At 45.5% G+C, this 19,838-nt stretch overlaps 1 protein-coding gene across 1 annotated transcript in view; it reads left to right on the forward strand.

Annotated features, from left to right (window-relative positions):
- PTPRM (protein tyrosine phosphatase receptor type M) overlaps nucleotides 1–18,611 on the forward strand; it is a 777,319-nt gene extending 758,708 nt beyond the window's left edge. The window contains exons 23-29 of the mRNA XM_036100805.2: nucleotides 8,879–8,995; nucleotides 9,696–9,746; nucleotides 13,588–13,742; nucleotides 14,005–14,140; nucleotides 16,090–16,239; nucleotides 16,967–17,140; nucleotides 18,369–18,611. Coding sequence (XP_035956698.2) covers nucleotides 8,879–8,995; nucleotides 9,696–9,746; nucleotides 13,588–13,742; nucleotides 14,005–14,140; nucleotides 16,090–16,239; nucleotides 16,967–17,140; nucleotides 18,369–18,611 — 1,026 coding nt within the window. The remainder of the gene's footprint in view (nucleotides 1–8,878; nucleotides 8,996–9,695; nucleotides 9,747–13,587; nucleotides 13,743–14,004; nucleotides 14,141–16,089; nucleotides 16,240–16,966; nucleotides 17,141–18,368) is intronic.
- The last annotated feature ends 1,227 nt before the right edge of the window (nucleotides 18,612–19,838 follow it).

Here is a 19,838-nt window from a genome sequence, read left to right on the forward strand (position 1 = left end):
TGGGAACAGCCAACTGCTATTCGTTCTAAGTGCAGACTGTTGTGTCTTTCTTCTGGATTCTGTGTGAATTTTCACCGTGAATTAATGAATTTCCTGTGGGGAAGACAGAATCAGTCTCCTATCTGCCTCACACGCCTCCTGTTTCCCTGCTGTTGTCCGTGTCAGAAACCTTAACCCCTCGGAGTCTTTGTTCGTCTCTCCTGTGGCTCTTCTGGTGGAACTCCTTAATGTGCGGGTATCAGGTGACCTCTCCACCTGCTATAGGGGAGGGCCAGAAAGACAGAAGGGAGGATCCCTGCCTTTAAGACATTTACAATCCAATATTAGAGGCATGACACACAATTGTATACCAGAAGGAACAAAACACGCTTGGGTACCATTTTGCCCTTCCCTGCCAGACAACAGGCCCCTGTGAGCAAAGAGTAGCTTATGTCCTCTGTGAATCCCGAAAGTCTGGACACATAGAAAGTATTGGAAATTAGTCAATAAGTGTTTTTTGAAGAAGTGGAAGAGGGTATATATAAGCTAGTGCAAAATAACTTATTTGCTACAAGGGAAATCTCCGCAGCCTTGAGATCATCCCATATTGCATCCAATTACACTGCCAAGAAACTACAGCTGTATGCTGCCCTCGCAGGTATACATGTGACCAGGGCTGTGCTATAAAACTCTCAGGCGAGTGTCTGTAGAGCACTTTGGGGGGCGGGGCTGCGTGGGCAGCAGATGGACAAGGCACCTGGGATAGGGCATCCTAGCCATCTCAAGGCTGCAGTAGCCCTCCACCTTTGTTCTGCTCACATGAGCACTTGAAAATTGCTTTTCCCCCTACTTTGCACACTGCTGTTATATCCTATTCTTCAATAATTTTTTTGAAACCCACAGTAAGTGATGTCCTATCTTGAATGCAAATTTTTTTCCCTTCTCTACTTTCTAGATCTGCTAACTTCATCTTCTGAGGCCTTGTTCTGCCTTGCCCTAAAGGCTTGGGGTTATCTGGCTGAGTAAATATGAGTGAGTAAATGCTGGGTGCCTTCCAGAGGAGAGGGCCAAATAATGCAGTGAGCAGTTTTATGACTGTACACAGCTTCTGTCTTTTTCAGTTTACCTCTCTTCACTCCAGACTGTCTCCTTTGAGATAGAAACAGAACCCGGATCCCTTACAATTCTCGATGGACAGAGAATTTTTATTCTAGAAAAGCATGATATATTCATCATCTCACCGAAGATAGAGTCTTTTCTGATGTTATAGGGTAGAGAAGCCAAATCAGGAGTGAGTTTGTGGGAGTTTCAATCCATTCAACTGGTTGAATCACATATTGCCCATACTCAGGATAACTTCTTATATGATGCTCAGTCAGGTATTAGGTGGGTCATCTATCCATGTCCCTAAATTCTTCAAAGTCTCTTGCTCTGTTTAGCGATTCCTGTGATAACCTAAGGAAGAGGACAGAGAACAGGCCAGGGAAGGCAGTGACTCGTGGTCATTCCTCTTTGGTGCTTCCTTAACCCCTAGAGCCATTGACCTTCCCAAAGAGATTCGCTGGAACAGGTTATGCAGCTAGCAACTGTCAGCTCACAATGAGAATTCCAGAACCACACTCTTGACCACTATGCTATATGGCTTCCCAAAAACCTCATTCTAGAGTCTTGTAATCAGGATAATTCTCAAACTTGAGATAATTTGAACAGTCATATGACCTACTCTCCTCATCTTCAAATAAGGAAACTGAGGACCAGAATGTTTCTGTGACTTTCACAAGGTCACATGGCTAACTCACAATACAGCTAGAATTAGCCCCATGCTCTCCTGCATGCCAACCAGGCCTCTTTCCATTACACCATGCTGTATTATCACTAAATGTGATTTTCTAGAGAGGTTACCTTTTTTATCAATGGTCCTTAAAAATAAATTTTATGCCTCTGCCTAGAAAAGTGTGTGTGTGTGTGTGTGTGTGTGTGTGTGTGTGTTGGGAGTCATGTTTTCAAGAACATTTCTGGTCTGTAAATAAGCCAGAGAGGTCGTATCCTGGCAGCCTAGGAGAGTCAGGAGGCCAAGTCCCTGAGCTCACCTCTAGGAACCCTGAGGTATATCCATTATGGTAATCACCCCATCTGGCTTCTGCAGGCAACCGGCCATTGTCTACTCCACAGCTGGTGACAGAGATGCCTGACACGTGAACCTGGGCAGTCACCTGCCCCTAGATCCCCCAAGCCCAGCCGGCTCATGTATGCATCCCCACATCCAGCTTGCTCTCTGCCCTTAGTAGCCCATCCTAGCAGAGCAGCTGGCTGGGCTGCAGAGAGCCCTGAGGTGGTTCCAGGGATCGCATGTGCTCTCTCAAAGGAACTAGTACCCTTTCAAAATGTTAGTCCTGCAGAAATCCATTTCCTGCGTCCTCCGCCTCTTCAACACCATTTCTGCTGTTTTAAAACCTAGCACCAAAGTTCAACCAGGACCCTGTCAGAAGCAGCTAGAGATCATGAAATAGGGACTGTTCCTACTGCTGTTCTCCCTCCCCCGCCACCCCGACAGGGACTCAGGACCACGCAGGCTTTCTAGAGATGACCCTGCCAACTTTCTCCATTTAGAATGCCTTCCCTGCCCCAGCCATCCATGGAAACTGCACTTCATCTTTCTGATCTCATCTGTAACGTGGGCTTCCTTGTGCAGCTTTGAATCTCTTCCTTTAGAAGTAATATTCCTTCCTATGATTTCCAATAGCCGTTTTCATTTTGTTAATTTTAGCAAACATTTACTTGTGCCAAGCATGTTCTATCTAAGAGCTTTAGGAACAAGAATCTAGTTAATCTTCACAAAACGTTATTATTATCCTCATTGTGCAGATGGGAAAATGGAACCACAGAGAGCATAGGTAACACTCCCAAGGTCACACAGCTGAGAAATGAGTCCAAGCTTTGAACCCAAACAGTGTGGCTCTGGGTAATGTGCTCATGACTACGAACCTTGCCTCTCATTCTGCTCTCAATTAGATTTGTTATTTACATGCCTGTCTCTTCACAAGCATTAGGACCATAGCTCATCCCTCTCTGTACTCCAGCAATGGCTGACTGGGTTGTGCTCATGATGGGCTTCCAGGGCTGTCTGCATAATTGGCAGGCGGCCTCGATACCACTGCCCTGACCCAGACACAGGCTGGGCCACACTGAAGTCACAATGTGGACCCCTTCAGTTTCCTAGTCTGCCTCTTAGAGTCTCCCAGCTTCGGATTATGTGTTTATAAAATAGAGATAATACTGTGACCCCACAAAATTAGTGTGAGGTGGCATGCAATCCCAGATCATTCTAGAACTTAGAACGATTGTAACCTCCATATGGTCTAGTCAGAACAGTCTCATGACTTGCACAAAGTCAATAGATTTAAAATGGTTTCAGAGTGTGCTTCTGTTCTTCCCGCTCGCCCCCAGCACCCGTTACACCCTCTCTCACTCCTAAAAAGGCAAGGTAGCTAAAATCATTGCAAAGCTTCCCACCTGTTATCAGTTCTCGAAGGCAGACCCAGCAAGACTGAAGAAAGTATAATCTGCCTTGAGTTCCCTCCCCGCAGAGAGCCTTGGACTGGGGATCAGCGCTTGGGTCTGCAGCCTCTCCCTTGCCCCCATCCAGCTCATTACCTGGAGTAAGTCACTTGCCCTCCCTGCACCTGCCTTTCTTCTGCTTCTTCACTTTAGGACACAAGAAACGGAAGGAATGAAGAGGACAGAACAGAGGCCGGCCATGGCCTGCACGGCTCTTTGTCTCCGGCCAATCGCTTGCCCTCTCTGAGCCACTATGTGCAGCCACAGTCGGGAGAACACAGTGATTCCAAGTGCTGAAACCCAAGCAAGAAAGCCTTCTGTGCGGCACTTGTAATGATCTTGAAAATGAGTGTTTGGAAACTGGCTGTCTCTGGGATTCCTCCCAGCTCTATTGGAGAGGAATCTCCTCCCTGCAAATCATAGACACCATTTCCTAAATTCTGTTGAGAGTTCATCAGACCCCCCTAGTGGAAGAATGGACTGCTCCCAAGTCCTCCCGGTCCCCAGAAGATGGTTTGCAGGAAAGAAGAGTAAAGGGGGCACTGGAGTTTCTATTTGCTTTTCCTTTCAGAAACCATGCACGCATGTCAAAGCTTTTCCTTCTTCCTTCTCCGGAGAACCCCCGCTTCACCTCTCCAGGCCCTTCGTGGACTTCTTGCCCTGGAACTCCTGTGGTCACCTGTAGTCCAGATCACAAAAGTATCACTTAATAATGAAAAGAGGAATGTCCATATTTTTTTGAATGAAATGTCACTGGACCAGATGTTTTCATTGCGTGATACCACTTAACTGCGGTGGTTCCCAAACTTCTCTGCACTTCCGGAGTCACGGGGGAGCCACGAAGAGCTACTCGCCCCAGAAGTCATGATCTGATGGGCACAGAGCTTGGCCTGGGCTTTGGAATTTAATAACCACCCTCTTGAGGGACTCCAATGTGCAGACAAATTTGGCAGTCCCTCACCTCATCTTAGAACCTCTGATATAGGGACTAAAATCAGCCCCTCCCTCCAGACGAAGAGCCAGAGGTTGAGCAAACTTGAGAGCCTTCCCCAGGCTCAGTCCACCTTCAGGAGAGGGCTGGACTCTGCAGTCAGCTTTTGTTGTCTGAATCCTTGCAACTCAGTGTGTGGTCCGCACACAGGCCAGCAGCATCACCTGGGAGCCTGTCTGAAATGCAAATTCCGGGACCCCACAGTGAATCAGAAACTGGGGTGCAGCCCTGCTTGTTTTAACAAGCCCTCCAGGGGATTCTGATGCCTGCTGAAGTTTGAGAACCTGCTCAAGAGATGTCACGATGCCCTGATGGTAATGGTAATGTGCTGCCAGACTCAGGTGCATAAAGCCCCCAGGGGTCTTCTGCCTTCGTTGTACTTGGGATCAGCTGGCTGGTTAAAAATGACCAACCTCGAATAATTTTTTTTTTTTTAGGCAGCTATAAATCCTGGAATTACTGTTTTCTGTACTGTTTCGTGTTTGTGAATTTTAAAGCCAACAAAGACACCCCCACACACACACTTGGAGGCAGGGGTTTCCTCATGCACCCCCGCAGCTCTCCCCGGTGATGCGCTGGCAGAGGCACCCAGGGGCTGCAGCCCGATCCATAGCCCAGTACCGCCGCCACCAGGGCACCCAGGTAATTAGACGGGCCTGATCAGAGCCTCGCTTTCTGGGATGGAAACTGTTGCCTTAGGTAATTGGGATGCATGGGAGGCACAGCCTCTTCTAAAGCTGTGTGGGTAGTGCCAGGCTGCAAAAGGCAGCCAAGCCTGGCCGACGATCAGAGGAAAGAAGCATCTGGTTCTGCAGTTCCCAGGCTCCAACAGGTGCCCCCAAACCACTGGTCTTAACATCTCTGTATGCAGACCCTAGAGGCCGGGAGGTGATTCAGGCCCCAGATTCCCCAGGCACGGAAAGTCTGCCTCTAGAAAAGCATATGCTCCTCTTACTTTTTTTTTTTTTAGCAAAATAATAACTTGACACCAGCCCAAGCAGTTAAAAAAACACTAAAAGGAACCCAATTTAGAAAGGTTTTTAGTAGGCTAAAAACAGATGTGGCAAGCCATTTCAGGATATTCCGGGAGATGAGATGGAGAGGGCGGGCTTCGAAATGGCTCATCTGCCCCTTCTGGGCCCGCCCAGCCAGGTCCCCCTGCACGGGAGAAGGCTCTATCCATAAACAGGTTCTGGAAGGAAGCAGCCCCAAGACTTCCTTTCTGCTAATCACTGCTCTGCTCCTGTGATGCTCTGGTCCGGTGCGGAGTTAGCCCCACGCAGAGCGCTCCGAGCAGCCAGCGCCCCTCGTTCTCGTGCTTCTCTTGGAGGGCAGTGGCACTTGTCCCGCAGGGGCTCGGCTGTAGTTAGAGGCCCTCGGTGGCCCCCAGGACCCCACCACCGTTTCCTGCCGCCGACGCCTGGGGGCCCCCGGCTACATCTGGCGGCAGGGGCGCGGGGCACACAGGGGAGCTGGGGGGACCAGCAGAGCCAGCCATGGAGGGCCCATCAGGGTCACAGTAGCCTGTGGAACCCTAGCTCTCCCAAGGGAATTGGAAGAACCATCCAAGAGAGAAACGCTAACCCTTCAGTACATTGCAGGGACTTCTGGTGTCCCTGACTCCAAGGCACTGAAGCCCCTCACACCCATATTTGTTGAAAATCTGGGATGGGGAGGGTAAGGAGTCTAAAATGGAAAGTGACCGTGGGATACGTCCTACATTGATTGCATTCTAATAAGGTATCTTTATTAGATATGATGCACCCAGTATCGAACAGGATGCAGGTATGGGTGTGTGTTTTGTTCTCTTGTAATTTTCCGAGAAATACATAGGTTTTTGAATTGTATATTCTTTCCATTGAAAACTGTTTAATTTTAGAAATGCACATACATACTCCCTTTGTACCTATCCACCAGCTTCTGCTTGCATAACTGGAATCACTATAAGGTAAAGGCAAGTTCCCAAAATAGAAGGGACTCCTGTATGTACCATGTAAGCATCTTTGTTAATTAGCATTGTGAAAGTAATTAGGCATTCTATAAGTGAAATTAGGGTTGCTATCAAGTTAGACATCATCACAAATATGCATGATCTGCCTAGATTCACATTACGTCTAGGAAAGGAACAGGAGAAATTATCCTTCTTATTATGGAGTATTTTAAATGCAGCAAAGGTATCCATAATGTAAATCTTTGAAATATTATATATAAGCCATAATACTTATAAATATTTATACTTTCTAAAGTCACAGATAATGTTCCCATGAAGAAAAAAAAAAAAAGACTCCCAAAGAAAACTAAAAATTTAATGAGGACAGGGACTATCTTTGTCTTATGCTCCACTGTATCCCCAGCCCCTAACATGTCTGGCTTACATCTTGCCAAGTAAAGCTAGTAAGGCTTACATAGAACTGCACTGAATCGGCTACCAAAAAGTTTCTTGAGAAAGCAGCTAAGATAATGATCCCAGCCATGTACCACACTGGAAACATTAGTGTACCAAGGTGTTTGGCATTCTGGAAAGGGTCATCTCAGCCTATACTTCTTTTTGCAAATGCTCGCAATCTGAGATTGTCCTTCCTACGCTGCTCCTATGATTTTCTCCATGAGATCAATCCTATATGAATCTATTGCATGTTTAGTGTGTACAGGACACACTGGCGGATGTTATAAGGTTTGCGGAAATAAGTAATACAGCACCCTTCATGTGCGGACAGGTAAGAAACAGGATCAGGCAGTGTAAGAAGTGGTCCTACTCACAGAACAGGCATGCGTTATCAGAGGATCAAGAAGAGAGAGAGAGAGAGTGCTCTCATTTATGGAGCAAAGACTTTGAAGGGGCGTGTTATTTGAGATGTACTTTGAAGAATGGATAAAATCTTCAGCTGGGAAGGTACAAGTGGAAGGAGAACAGTCCAAGCAGAAGGAATGGCATGAGTAGGAGTTTGGATCTGGGCAAACCACTTGTCTTTGAATATAAAATATATGTGGATAAGAAGGACAGTAGTAAAAGATAGAGCAAAAAATGTTCGTTGTGGCCAAATAAATACATGCTGAGCCAAATTTAATTTCTATTTAATTTTCACAGGTAATAGTTGGAAATAGAAGCTTCTTAAAGCAGGGCAAGTGAATGCTACTGGGATTACACTTTGGAAGGGTTCTTCTGGATTGGTATGGGGACAGTGCCCACCCAGGAAGTACCAGAGCCTGAACTAAGATTGTGACAGAGGGAATAAAAAGTTGGAAAACATATTTGAGACATCATTCAAAAATAATCTTAGACTTGGCAATTGGTTTCGGAGAGAAGGAATCGGCAGACTGTGTGCCTGGATACCTGCAGAAATCATGGTGTCATTGACATAGGGAGTCAGACAAGGGCAGTTGATGGGGGATCAAGGATTCTCTTTTAGAGGTATTGTCTTTGTGGTGCTGGAAGGATCTCCACAGGAAATGCCCACAGAACGAGGCAGAAATTGAATTCAGCACTTGGAGAAACGGGGCCAGAGGTACAGAAGTCATCCACAGAGGAGCGGCAACAGGAGTGGATAGAGCTGTCAGAAATTCAGCACAGAAGAGCAGAGACTAAGGAGAGAGCCCTGGGGACGGCCACGTTGGCCCGGCCAGGCCTCCTCCTGTTCTTCCCTCCTTCCAGGCTTTCACTGCAGTCTGGAAGAGCTACAGGACAAAAAAAGCAATTTGCCAGAAGGGGCTAAGTCTAACAAATTTCTTCCACCTCAAAAATCTTTAGATTAGAGGCCTCTGGTAATATGGAAAGACTGCTCATATTTTACCAAGTTTTGTATATAGAATTTACTTAGATTAAAATGAATGTGTAATTTTCACTTGGGAAAACCACATAGTGACTTCCTTCTTCAGAAAAGAATCTCTAATCTTCACTTTCGGCTTGGATTTCCTGCTCACGCCTCCTCAAAATGTTTAGGCAACTTCTGACCTGGAAGGAATTTTAAATTCAGAGGAGCTAAATGTTGTAAACTACCTTTTATCGTTTATTTTTCCAGGCTCTTCCCTGAATAGAGATAAACAGGAAATGAATGGTCACAGTTAACTGGGATATTTGCAGTAGAAAGACAACTTGTTAACTTCAGATGATTTTCCTAGGCTCTACTACTCTTAGAACTCAAATTTTGTTTTCTTCTGGGGTGAGAAAAGAAACACAACTGATCTAAAAATTAACCTCGTTCTTAAGTGTGCAGCTTAACTTCTGTTTTTATGTGCAATTTTTATCCTGTAAATCACACTGTGACCCATCATTTGGGGAGCTCCAAAAGAGAAAACAAAACAAAACCGAAAAACACCCTAAATCCTTCATGCCCTTTGTGTTTTCTACAGGTCAAATGCTGCAAGTACTGGCCAGATGACACAGAGATATATAAAGACATAAAGGTCACCCTAATAGAAACAGAACTACTGGCAGAATATGTGATAAGAACATTCGCTGTCGAAAAGGTAAGTTTCACACTACTTTGAAAAGCTATGGTCAGGTGTTAGTAGGACTAGCCTCATTAACTTCCCTGGGATAATTTCTGTGTGGTCACACCTGAATGCAGGTAGGCTCTATCTAATGATGCCTCAACATTGCATCTTGCCTCCCGATTCTATTAATAGCTCAGTTCCATCTTTGAAGCGAGTCATTCCCATTTCATAGGAATCTGTATGTGGCTACAAAATCAAAAGATAAGGCCGATCTGTCTCTTTCCCTTTTCTGTTTAACCTGGTTGACATTGTTCAGCCCATCTCTCTTTCTTTGTTCACAGTTTGATAAATGTCCTTCATGTCGTATGTCCACATGGGTTTCCCAGTGCTGAGTTAGTATCAGTGCTCAGACCCAGGTCCTAACTGGAATCCCCCTTCTCCCTTGAGGCTTTTCAGGCCTATGGTTCCCTGTGGCCTGATGGATTTTGCAGGGGAAGCGACCTACCTGGAAACATAAGTAGACACGGGACACTCTTGCATGAACTGGTCCCTTCATTCATCCTCACTCTCATACTGGTTTTAGCCTTTGTACTTGCTGGTGTTGGATTGTGAATGCTGTGCTATATGGCTCTATGCTGTCTCATCCCATGTGCATGGATAGGGCCTCTTCTCTGGGAAGGTCTGTAGGGCATAACAGGGAATTTCCTTATTCCCCCTCTTTCTGCTGACATAGGGAGGGGCCGGAGGTGAAGCATACTGCAGTCCATCCAGAGGAGTGGCACAGGTAGGCTGTGGGGAGAAACACTCTGCCTTCCAATCCTCATCTTGCCTTTGACGAAGGGGACACACAGTTTTTGTCTCAGAGGTCCACAGACTTTTCCATCAAGAGCTGATTCCACAGAGCTGCGCCCTACACCGGATGTAACAGTTCTGTCGCAGACTGGTGTGGTGAAAGCTTGTCCTCATTCAGTAACAGCAAGTCACCTTGGAGGACCTGAGTTATAAGCACACTGCCGGGCGGTCGGCTCTTGGCCTTCCTCTCTAATTTTCCTCACATCTAAATGCACTTTTTGGATTAACAAGACCAGTTTTGGAAAATCAAGGAGATGGCGGCCTCTGCTTTTTGGCTAATTGACGCTGATGTTTCGAACGACCTATCCCGGTTTTCAAATCCATATTTGTCATAGAATCACAAGGCTGAAAAGACTTCAGTTTATTTTAATGTTTCTCATACTGTTTAGCATTTTTTTTTTTCCTCAGCCTGTCTTTTTTAATAAGTAGGCAAGAGGCTTGGAGACTTCAAAGAATGTGGAGTTCTGGTTGACTCAGTTCTTCAAGTTCTGAACCTCACACTTTGATGTCCTTTTTTTTTTTCCTTCTTAGGCAGGATTGGAAAAAAATGTGGAGAATTTTTGTATGGCTCTTGGCAAGAGCACTCATGAATAACTGCATTAAAACAGATAGTGATAAAAGACCCTCAATATTTTTTTTCTTTAAAAAAAAAAAATCATCCAAAGCCATCACTTAAACATGGAGTTCTTTGAACAATAGTCAGCTCTCTAATAAGCTGAAAATGCATCTCTGTTGCTAAAGGAAGGGTTGGTTTGTTTCTTTGCTCTTTTTTTAACCTCTTATTGTACTCTCCTACATTCCCAGCTGCACAGAAATGTTTCTGAAATACTCAAGTTATTTTAGTCCTCAGACAACCAGCAAAGAGTGGTGGAATGAAGGGAAGGATGAGGAGCTTATTAAGGATTTTGGAGAAATCAAAATGACATGTTAGTGATTTTCTAACTGGGCAACTGAAATCTTTAAGGAAAACAAATCATTAGTACTTCTGTGGATCACTTCTTGTAGGTTTTAAACTTTCTTATTAGAAGAGAAAAGAAAAAAAAAAAAAAACAGTCAAGTATATACTTTGAGAGGCCTGCAATTCTGATTCTATTTTGAGAGTATGTTGCATCAAGGGACCCAAGGTGAAAAATAGATTTGGGCTCTACTCTGCAAAACAAGCAGACACCGTTGCAATTTGAAACTGATGAGTTCTTGTTTTGCATGGGATTGTCATCTTTCCTTTCTCCTGCAAACGATTTTAAATAACAAAGTTGCCATCGTGTGTGTGTGTGTGTGTGTGTGTGTGTGTGTGTGTGTGTGTGTGTGTTGGGGCGGGGGGGGGGGGTGGGGGTGGGAGGGTGGAGCTCAAAAGGTCTCCATGGACCTAGGCTGCCTGGTGAATCGATCCCTGACTATCGTAGCAGAAAGGAAGTTGACAATGGCCACCAAAATCTCTCTCCACAGGAGGTGCCTCAGAGAAGGCAGTGGGAATATGGTCCCATATTCCAGTAAGGGCAGAACATGTAGTTGGTGATTGATTCATTCCATGAATATTTATTAAGCACCCACTTTGAGCTAGGCACTATTATCTTGGCTTCTTCCTTACTATTGTATTTACATGGAAAATGAAGTAAATATCTCCTTTTTATGTAGCATTAATACTTGTTACAACGAAAAGGAAACAAAAAATATAGTTGATATCAAGTTGGGATATTTGGGCTGCAATCAGTGATTTCACGATGATTTTTCCCCAAAATATATTACAGAACAGCAAAAGGAGAAATCACCACATTGACGAACAAGAATGAGAATTGGCTCAGAAGCAATTGCCTTTGCTAATCTTGTCAACAGCGAACGTATTTAGAGGGTACAGGCTTATTTTAGGAAAACGTTTTCTGCATGCCACAAACTGACATTTACCTTGCTCAGAAAATGAGTCTTAAGAGAGATCAGTTGGGGGCCCATCTCCTGATGGCTGGAGGATGCTGGAGATAAAATCTAACAAAGCTAGGAAGTGAAGATCTCAAAAAATTAAAATTAAAAAAAAAACAACAACAACAGTGTATGGGAGAAACTAATGCCCTTTGGTCCTCTTGGGAATAAATAAATATTTATTATAGGCTTTCCCACTTCATGGAGCCACCCCTGCCCCAGTCATCATATGTAAAGCTCAGGGGGCTCTCTAGGGGGCTGGAGGGTGATACAGGCTCAACCCTTTGTCTTCTGGTGGAGACTTTGGGCCTGGCCAAAATGTTTCCATGGTTTAAGTGATAAGAGATATGGGCTCCTAACCACCGAGTAGAATTACTCTGGAGTCACAGAACATATTTAGTAGACTAGACGACAGTGTGGATTGTCATATCTGAATCCCTGATGGTTTAATTCCTTAATGCTTAAACTCCATTAAAGAATAGCGTGAATTTCAAAGAGAAATAACACTTCAGCATTTGTGGGTTATTAAACTAAAACATATTAACACCTTGACAGCATACAAGTCTTATCTTAAAATCTGTAATTGTGTGCATCTTCTAGTCTTTCTAGGCACATTAAAATTCTGAGTTTCTTTTAAAAATTCTGAATTTCTTCTTTGCTTACTAAGTATGTATGAACAATGACCAATGGTGAATGTGACAAGGTTAGTGGGTATTTAACATTAAGATAAAATAAAACCAAACTCAGGGCCCAACACAGAGGTGGTCACCAAGTAAGAGAAAGGAGAAAGTCAAATTTGATCCCAGGTTTACAAATCAGCCTTGATTCTGGAAGTAATGTTTTCTTCAAAACAGATTTCTGTTTTACAACACAGCCTTAACACATAGGTTCATAGTTAGAAAAAAAATTGATGGATATAAATCAACTATTTTCAAAACAAGAGTAAATTTAAAAAAAAAAATTCTTCAAGTCTTTTTCCTTCTGTCTTCCATTCAGTTTAGGAGGGAGCCATGTTACTGATCTAACATAGAATTCCAGGAAAAATACCTCTTGATTTCCATGGTATACATTTATACATTATATATTATACATTTGCTGCCCTGGCTGTTTGCCAGAGGCCGACCATTATGGCCACCTGAAGACAGGAAACACTGTCTTCATACCTCTGTGACCCTAGCATCTGGAGTCATGCCTAAAGCATTGCATTCACTCTGATGGTTGGTGATTGGGTGAATGGAGTAAATGTTTACCCAAATTAGAGAAGCCTAACAAACTCGAGGTGCAAATGAAAATTCCTTCTCTGGCCTATCTAGTTGGAAAGTGATCCTCATTCATTCTTCCAGGGACGTTCTCTGTGCACCCACAGCATGTGCTCTGCTCGAGTACCTGGTACGAAAAGGTACCAGAATACAAAAGAGCTAAATAAGGCTCCTGCATTTCAGTAGCTGGTCTCAAGCCCACAAACACCCTTGAATTACTTCAGGTCCCTGTTCTGTGCCTCTCTCTCTGTGGACTTGCACTTCGCAGCACAGGCTCTAAGTGACACACAAACTGTTAATAGAGCCTGCTTTGTGGAAAGGAATTTCGAGGAATCAGAGATGCATCCATTTGCTGCAATTGCACCTGTAAATTAGCATTTTCCCCAAACATCACCTCCCTTGCACCCCCACCAACATCTTCCTACCTGGAATAAGGCTTCCCAAGTGTGTGTTAAATCTAAGAATGACCTTCTTCCCAGCAATGCATAGCTTCCTAGCCCTAGGCTTACTGACTGCTTAGGGGTACTTGACATTCTCCTGGTTGCTTATCATTTACTTTCCTTTGTTCTCTTCCTTGCCCTGCTGACCGACCGATGGCAGAGAGGTGTTCACGAAATCCGCGAGATCAGACAGTTTCACTTCACTGGCTGGCCGGATCACGGGGTACCCTATCATGCCACAGGGCTGCTGGGGTTCGTCCGGCAGGTCAAATCCAAGAGCCCGCCCAACGCAGGCCCATTGGTGGTGCACTGCAGGTAAGCAGAGCGCCTGGAGCCTCTCAAAGGAAGCCTCTCAGTGGGCAGGGGGTACAGGGGCTCCTTTGGGGTGATGACAGTGTTTTGGAACTCGATAGAGGTGATGGTTGCACAACACTGTGAAGGTGCTAAATGCCACTGAGCTGTACACTTCAAAATGGTTCCTTTTATGCGGTATGACTCTCACCATAGCAAAAATGTAAAAGAAGGAGAAGCACAGGGGTCCTTTTTCCGCAGCTGACAGGGCCCTCTTTCCACCCAGTGCTGGTGCAGGGAGGACCGGCTGTTTCATCGTGATCGATATCATGTTGGACATGGCAGAAAGAGAAGGCGTGGTTGACATCTATAACTGCGTGCGGGAGCTGCGGTCACGGAGGGTGAACATGGTGCAGACAGAGGTACTGCTGCTCCCTGCCCATCCTCGGGCTTGGTCCCCCGTACCCCCCGCACCCCATCTCCCACAGCCAAACGGGGAAGAAACGCTGACAATTCTGTCTTCAAAACTCCCCAGAAGAAAAAGTGATAAACCTGGCATCTCTCTTTCCTTCTTCCTCCCACCTTCCCTCCCTTCCTTCTTTTTCTTCTTTCATAAACAAAAAAGACCAGGAGTCTCCCAGGTAATGGAATCTGCAGCCAGGAGCCTACATTTGCCCATGCTTCTGTATCAAGGGCCCCAGTAGAGTCTCTATATTAAGCTTCCAGGGATTCAGTACTATTTTTTTTATTATGTCTTTTAAACTAGCTAGTAACCAGAGCAAGACGACTCCTGAGAATACCCAGGTGTTTGCCAAGTGGCTTAAGGCTAATCTCTATACACTTTAGTCCAAATTCTGCCCACTGGCTTGGCATCAGGGGAATTTGCGCATTTTGTATAAATACTCCATACTGACTAGTACGTCTATAAATTAGAATTCAAGGTGTGTCAGGAATTTAAGTGTTTGAGAAAAAAAAAATTACATCCTGCCCCGAGGAACTTCATATTTTTACTTAATGTTTGCTTGTTTTAAGAAGGCATTACACCCACCACCTAGGGAAAAATGATTCATAAAGCAGAATGAAGGGGCACCTGGGTGGCTCAGTCAGTTAAGCATCTGCCTTCGGCTCAGGTCATGATCTCAGGGTCCTGGGATCAAGCCCCCCTTGGGTCAGGTTCCCTGCTCGGTGGGGAATCTGCTCCCTCTTCCTCTGCCTCTCCCCCCCCCCCCCACTCATGCTCAGGCACACGTGCTCTTTCTCTCTCAAATGAATAAAATCTTTAAAAAAAAAAAGCAGAATGAAGAATAAATAAGAATCCCTTCCATTTAGATTTTGCATTCAAGTTTACAAAAGCCACTGGTTTCAAGTTTACAAAAACCTAATTCCATTTTCAAATAACCTAAATAAAAATAGCAGAAATTCTGCTTTCATCATCTTTTTTCTCTGGAGTAGGGATTCTTTGCTTTAAAGATGATAATGATAGTAATGTATTTTTTAATGTATTTTACAGCCAGTCAAATGTTGCCACATCCCCTTTCCCGCTTGCTCTGTGTCTGAGGTGTTACTAGGACTGGGCTGTTTTGAGAATTAAGAGTCCTCATAATTTGTTGAAATTAAAGTAAAAAGTAATGAGACTCTTTTTGCATCTCATGTAATTAAAGATCAATAATAAATATGGTAAAACTTTACTGATTAATTGTAGGGAAAATCTGTGCCATTTTAGAATGAGAGGGCCCTTTTGTAAGCTGTGGACTAGTGCCTACATATAAGAGCTCTTCTCCGGACACGTAAGGACTTTTGTAATTACCACATTAATGTTTCAAAAGAAGTAGTTCTAAGTGCTCGGAAATATTTATTTTCATAGGGATGTCAAGTTTCCCTGGACGTTCTCTGCACTGTTGACTTGGTTAGCAAATGCCTCTTTTCAGGACAGAGAGATGAGATTGTGCTCCTCTCCTCACCTGAAATATTGAGTCCCAAACTCGTGGGCTCAGAATTACAGAGGTAGTTAAGCCACAGCTACGTAGATGACAGTGCTTGCCCTGGGATTTATCAGTGTCTGAGTGGTTTTCATCAATCTGTGTCATGCTTCTCTGCGTTGAACCCGTGTGTCTCTTCCTCCTGTCGTGCGCTACCTGTGGCCAGTCAGGATACATGCCAGCCATCCCACAGGGGCATCAGCACTACTGGTAGCGGGATCCCCACCTCACAGTGGTCAGGTCCTTACACCTGGTTTCGCTGTGGCGGGAATGGATTGTCCATGACGGGCCACTGTCCCATTATCTTGTCTGCAGGGCACTGTCTTCCCTTCTCTAGTTCTCCCAATGCACCTGGTTTCTCTATCACTAACTCGTCCCCTCTGCTTCTCCAGGAGCAGTATGTGTTTATCCATGATGCCATCCTGGAAGCCTGTCTTTGTGGTGACACCTCGGTCCCTGCTTCCCAAGTTAGGTCTCTGTATTATGACATGAACAAACTGGATCCGCAGACTAACTCCAGCCAGATTAAAGAGGAGTTCCGGGTAAGTCATGCGAGGGGGAGAGGGAGCTGGCTGTGGCCTTGCTCCTTCAGAAGTCTCTCAAAGTCAGCTCTGGAACCCCTGAGCCAACACAGAGCTTGTCAACCTCAGCATTACTGACATTTTGGGCTGGCTAACTCTTGGCTGTGAGTGCTATCCTGTAGGACGTTTAGCAGCAGCCCCTGGCTTCTACTCCCTGGATGCCAGGAGACCTCCACCACACTAGCAGTGACAATCAACACTGTGTGTAGACATTGCCGGGGCCCCTGGGAGCAAAGGGACCTGGTTGAGAACAACTGGTCTAGCAGAGCCATTAAGCCCCCTTGCAGGCAGACACCAGGCAGTCCTACAGTGTAACATGGGTACAGCCAGACCGAGCAAGGTGCCCTCACCGTACTTGCTGGGCGGTCGGTCTAAGTGTACCTGACTCTAAGTCAAATTGTAGCCAACCTCTTCCCCCCACGCACCCAGATGTCCAGCCCTCGTCAGACCAGATGGCACGTAATCCAATCCTCCAGATCCACGGTGGCCCTTATATCTGATGGGCACCGTCTGTGGACAAAATCCAGGGGGGCGAAAAGGGCACTGAGTGGGGAGGGGGAGCAGGGGGAGGTGGGGGCGAGGAGCACCCAGTCGTCGGCTGAGGACACTCAGACCTGCCGAAGTGTGAAGGTGAGACGGGGCGACACGCAGCGTGCTCTTGCCCACGTGTCCACGTGCTGTCCGGTAGACCCTGAACATGGTGACGCCGACCCTGCGCGTGGAAGACTGCAGCATCGCGCTGCTGCCCCGGAACCACGAGAAGAACCGCTGCATGGACATCCTGCCCCCGGACCGCTGCCTGCCCTTCCTCATCACCATCGATGGGGAGAGTAGCAACTACATCAACGCCGCCCTCATGGACGTAAGTCAGCCCACGCGCCCTGCCCCGGAGGAACCGGGAAGCCCTTCATCGCGGGCAGCAGCCGGGAAGATGCGGCTTCTCCTTCCGCTCCCTGGCCCTTGTTCGTTCCTTTTGTTAAAGACGCAAACCATCTTCCCCACAAAGCGCATTTCCGATTCCACGTACGTTTCTGCGTCGGGGCCTACGATCTCGGTCTCCTGGAGACCACCAGTCAGGAAGTTTTTTTTTTGTTTGTTTTTTGTTTTTAAGATTTTATTTATTTGAGAGAGAGAGTGAGAGAGAGAGAGAGCACAAGAGGGGGGAGCGGGAGAGGGAGAAGCAGACTCCCTGCTGAGCAGGGAGCCCGATGTGGGACTCGATCCCGGGACTCCAGGATCATGACCTGAGCCGAAGGCAGTCGCTTAACCAACTGAGCCACCCAGGCGCCCAGGAAGTATTGATAAATCAAACATGTCCCAGGTACTCTGTGAGCACTTTTTTAACCCGCTGGCCAGAGAGCGAGAATAGCTATTAAGTCACTAAAGCAGAGAAGTGGGATAATATGGTTCGCAGCATTATTTTCATCCCCTGTCCTCCTCATTTAGGCAGTAATTAACATGGGGGAATAAATGGTCTGTCGGGACAGATAGCACACAACTCATTACTTCGTGTCAGTCTGTTTACTTCTAACTGAATGAACATTTGCTTGTTCGATTGATGGGAAAAGTAAATGGATATTTTCAAGGCTAGTATGGAAACTTGAATTCTGTTGGTGTGGTATCAGTAAAAAGGTACCTAAATTTACTTGAAACTCTCCAGAGCTGTAAAAAGCATGTGTATCCTTCTATGGCAGGAATGAGTAACACCGTCACCCATAGAAGTGACCCTCGAACAAATTTTAGGAAAAGCAGAAGTATTTTCATTGTACATACTTTGTAAAGTTACATTTTCTCCATTAAAATGCTTACGTGTAGGGCTGATGTTGCCTTTCTAGCAGATATATCAAAAAATTTGTAAGAGCTACTTATTAAGTTTTCTGGGTGTCAAAGTGAGAATACTTTATCATTATTATTCTGCAGATCAGTCTATATTTAGTCTGTTTTGGTGTTGACAGGGGTGCTGGGATTCAGCAGTTGTTAAATATGCCCAGAGTTCCGTGTCACAAATTTCCATGTGTACAAGATAACTGAAGCTTCCTCCCTTTCCATTTTCCTGGGTATATCTGGATCTTTCTTGTTTGTGTTTGCAGAGCTATAAACAGCCTTCGGCTTTTATAGTCACCCAGCATCCTTTGCCAAACACAGTGAAAGACTTCTGGAGACTGGTCCTGGATTATCACTGCACGTCTGTGGTTATGCTAAATGATGTGGATCCTGCCCAGGTGAGACTCGTGCCCAGGGTCAACTCTGGGTTTGTTCTCCTTGCGCATCGAGAAGTGCAGGCCCCCGTGCCAGGTCACAAACGCCAGGTGATGAGTGGGAGCCGGAGCTGAAACGCAAATGTGAAAAGCAGATGGAATTAGGGATGAGGGGCGAAAGTAATCTGAAACCAAAAAGACGGATGGAGATCATAGCTGGTGGAAGTGACAGGCAAGACAGGGTCAGAAACTGGCTGTTCCCAAAGGATGGAAATACAAACTAAAGGGAGATACAGGGTAATGGGTGGAGTCAGAGCTGCGGGATGAGGATGTCGCACCGCCTGCACCAGACAGAGCCAGCAAACCAGGGAGCCCCAAAGAAAGCAGAGCAGCACCTGACGCAGCCCCTCGCCCAACCAGCACGGCTCACCTGGAGCCTGCAGGTGGAGAGGGTCATGCTGGGGTGACAGTGGAGACCGGCAAGTCATTTTAAGGACAACGATTACTTTTGTCAACTCTTTGGTAAAGATAGTAAAAAGAAATGAAACCAGCACTTGAACACAAGAGAAGCTCAGAATGATAAATGCGGCTTTCCCCCAGCTGCTGCCCTTACACATAAAAAGAGAAAGAAGAGGGCTGTGTTGACTTGGGTACTAGTAATGGGGTTAGAAACATTCCCCTGAAGGGCCTTGTCAGCAGGCGTTGGCACAGTGGCCCTTTAGGAGCTGAATTTATTGCATTAGGGGATGGCGACGTCGGCTGCACGCTTAACCGCCATGACAAGAGGGCATTATGGGAACTGTGGACTTCCTGCGTTTTAAGAATAAACTTGTTCTGAAACTGAATTAATTTTCTATCTGGTAGAAACAAGTTTTAAAAAGAAAAAAAGGGGTCTGAAGTGTTTCAGCATCCAGCCTGGACAAGATTTTTCCTTCCTAAAATCCATTTTATTGTCGTCAATCTGCCATAAATTCCATGGACATTCACTTCAATTCTATAATGTTTTTAATTATGTTTGAGGCCCTACATGATATTGTTAAGGCTGTAGCCTGAAAGCTAGTGAATGAAATAATAATGATAATCCTTGTCCTCATCTAGTCCTTTTTGCTTAAGAAACTTAAATATTTTAGAAGTCTTCCGCACTGATTCCCTCCAAAAGAGAGATTGCAGCCATTTTTAAAGACAAGTAGACACCACAGTTCAGGGAACTTCAAAGGCCCAACTCAGAATAGCACCAGGGATCCTGATTTTCTAACTCACGGTGCCATGGGTTAAATTTCACTAATTTAAGATTCTTCAGCCAAAGACCATTAGAGGAGAAGTGACTATTCCCTCTTCAGAATCATTCCCTTTCCCCTAATG

This window comes from Halichoerus grypus, chromosome 13 (genome assembly GCF_964656455.1).
Source record: "Halichoerus grypus chromosome 13, mHalGry1.hap1.1, whole genome shotgun sequence".
NCBI classification, from domain to species: Eukaryota; Metazoa; Chordata; class Mammalia; order Carnivora; family Phocidae; genus Halichoerus; species Halichoerus grypus.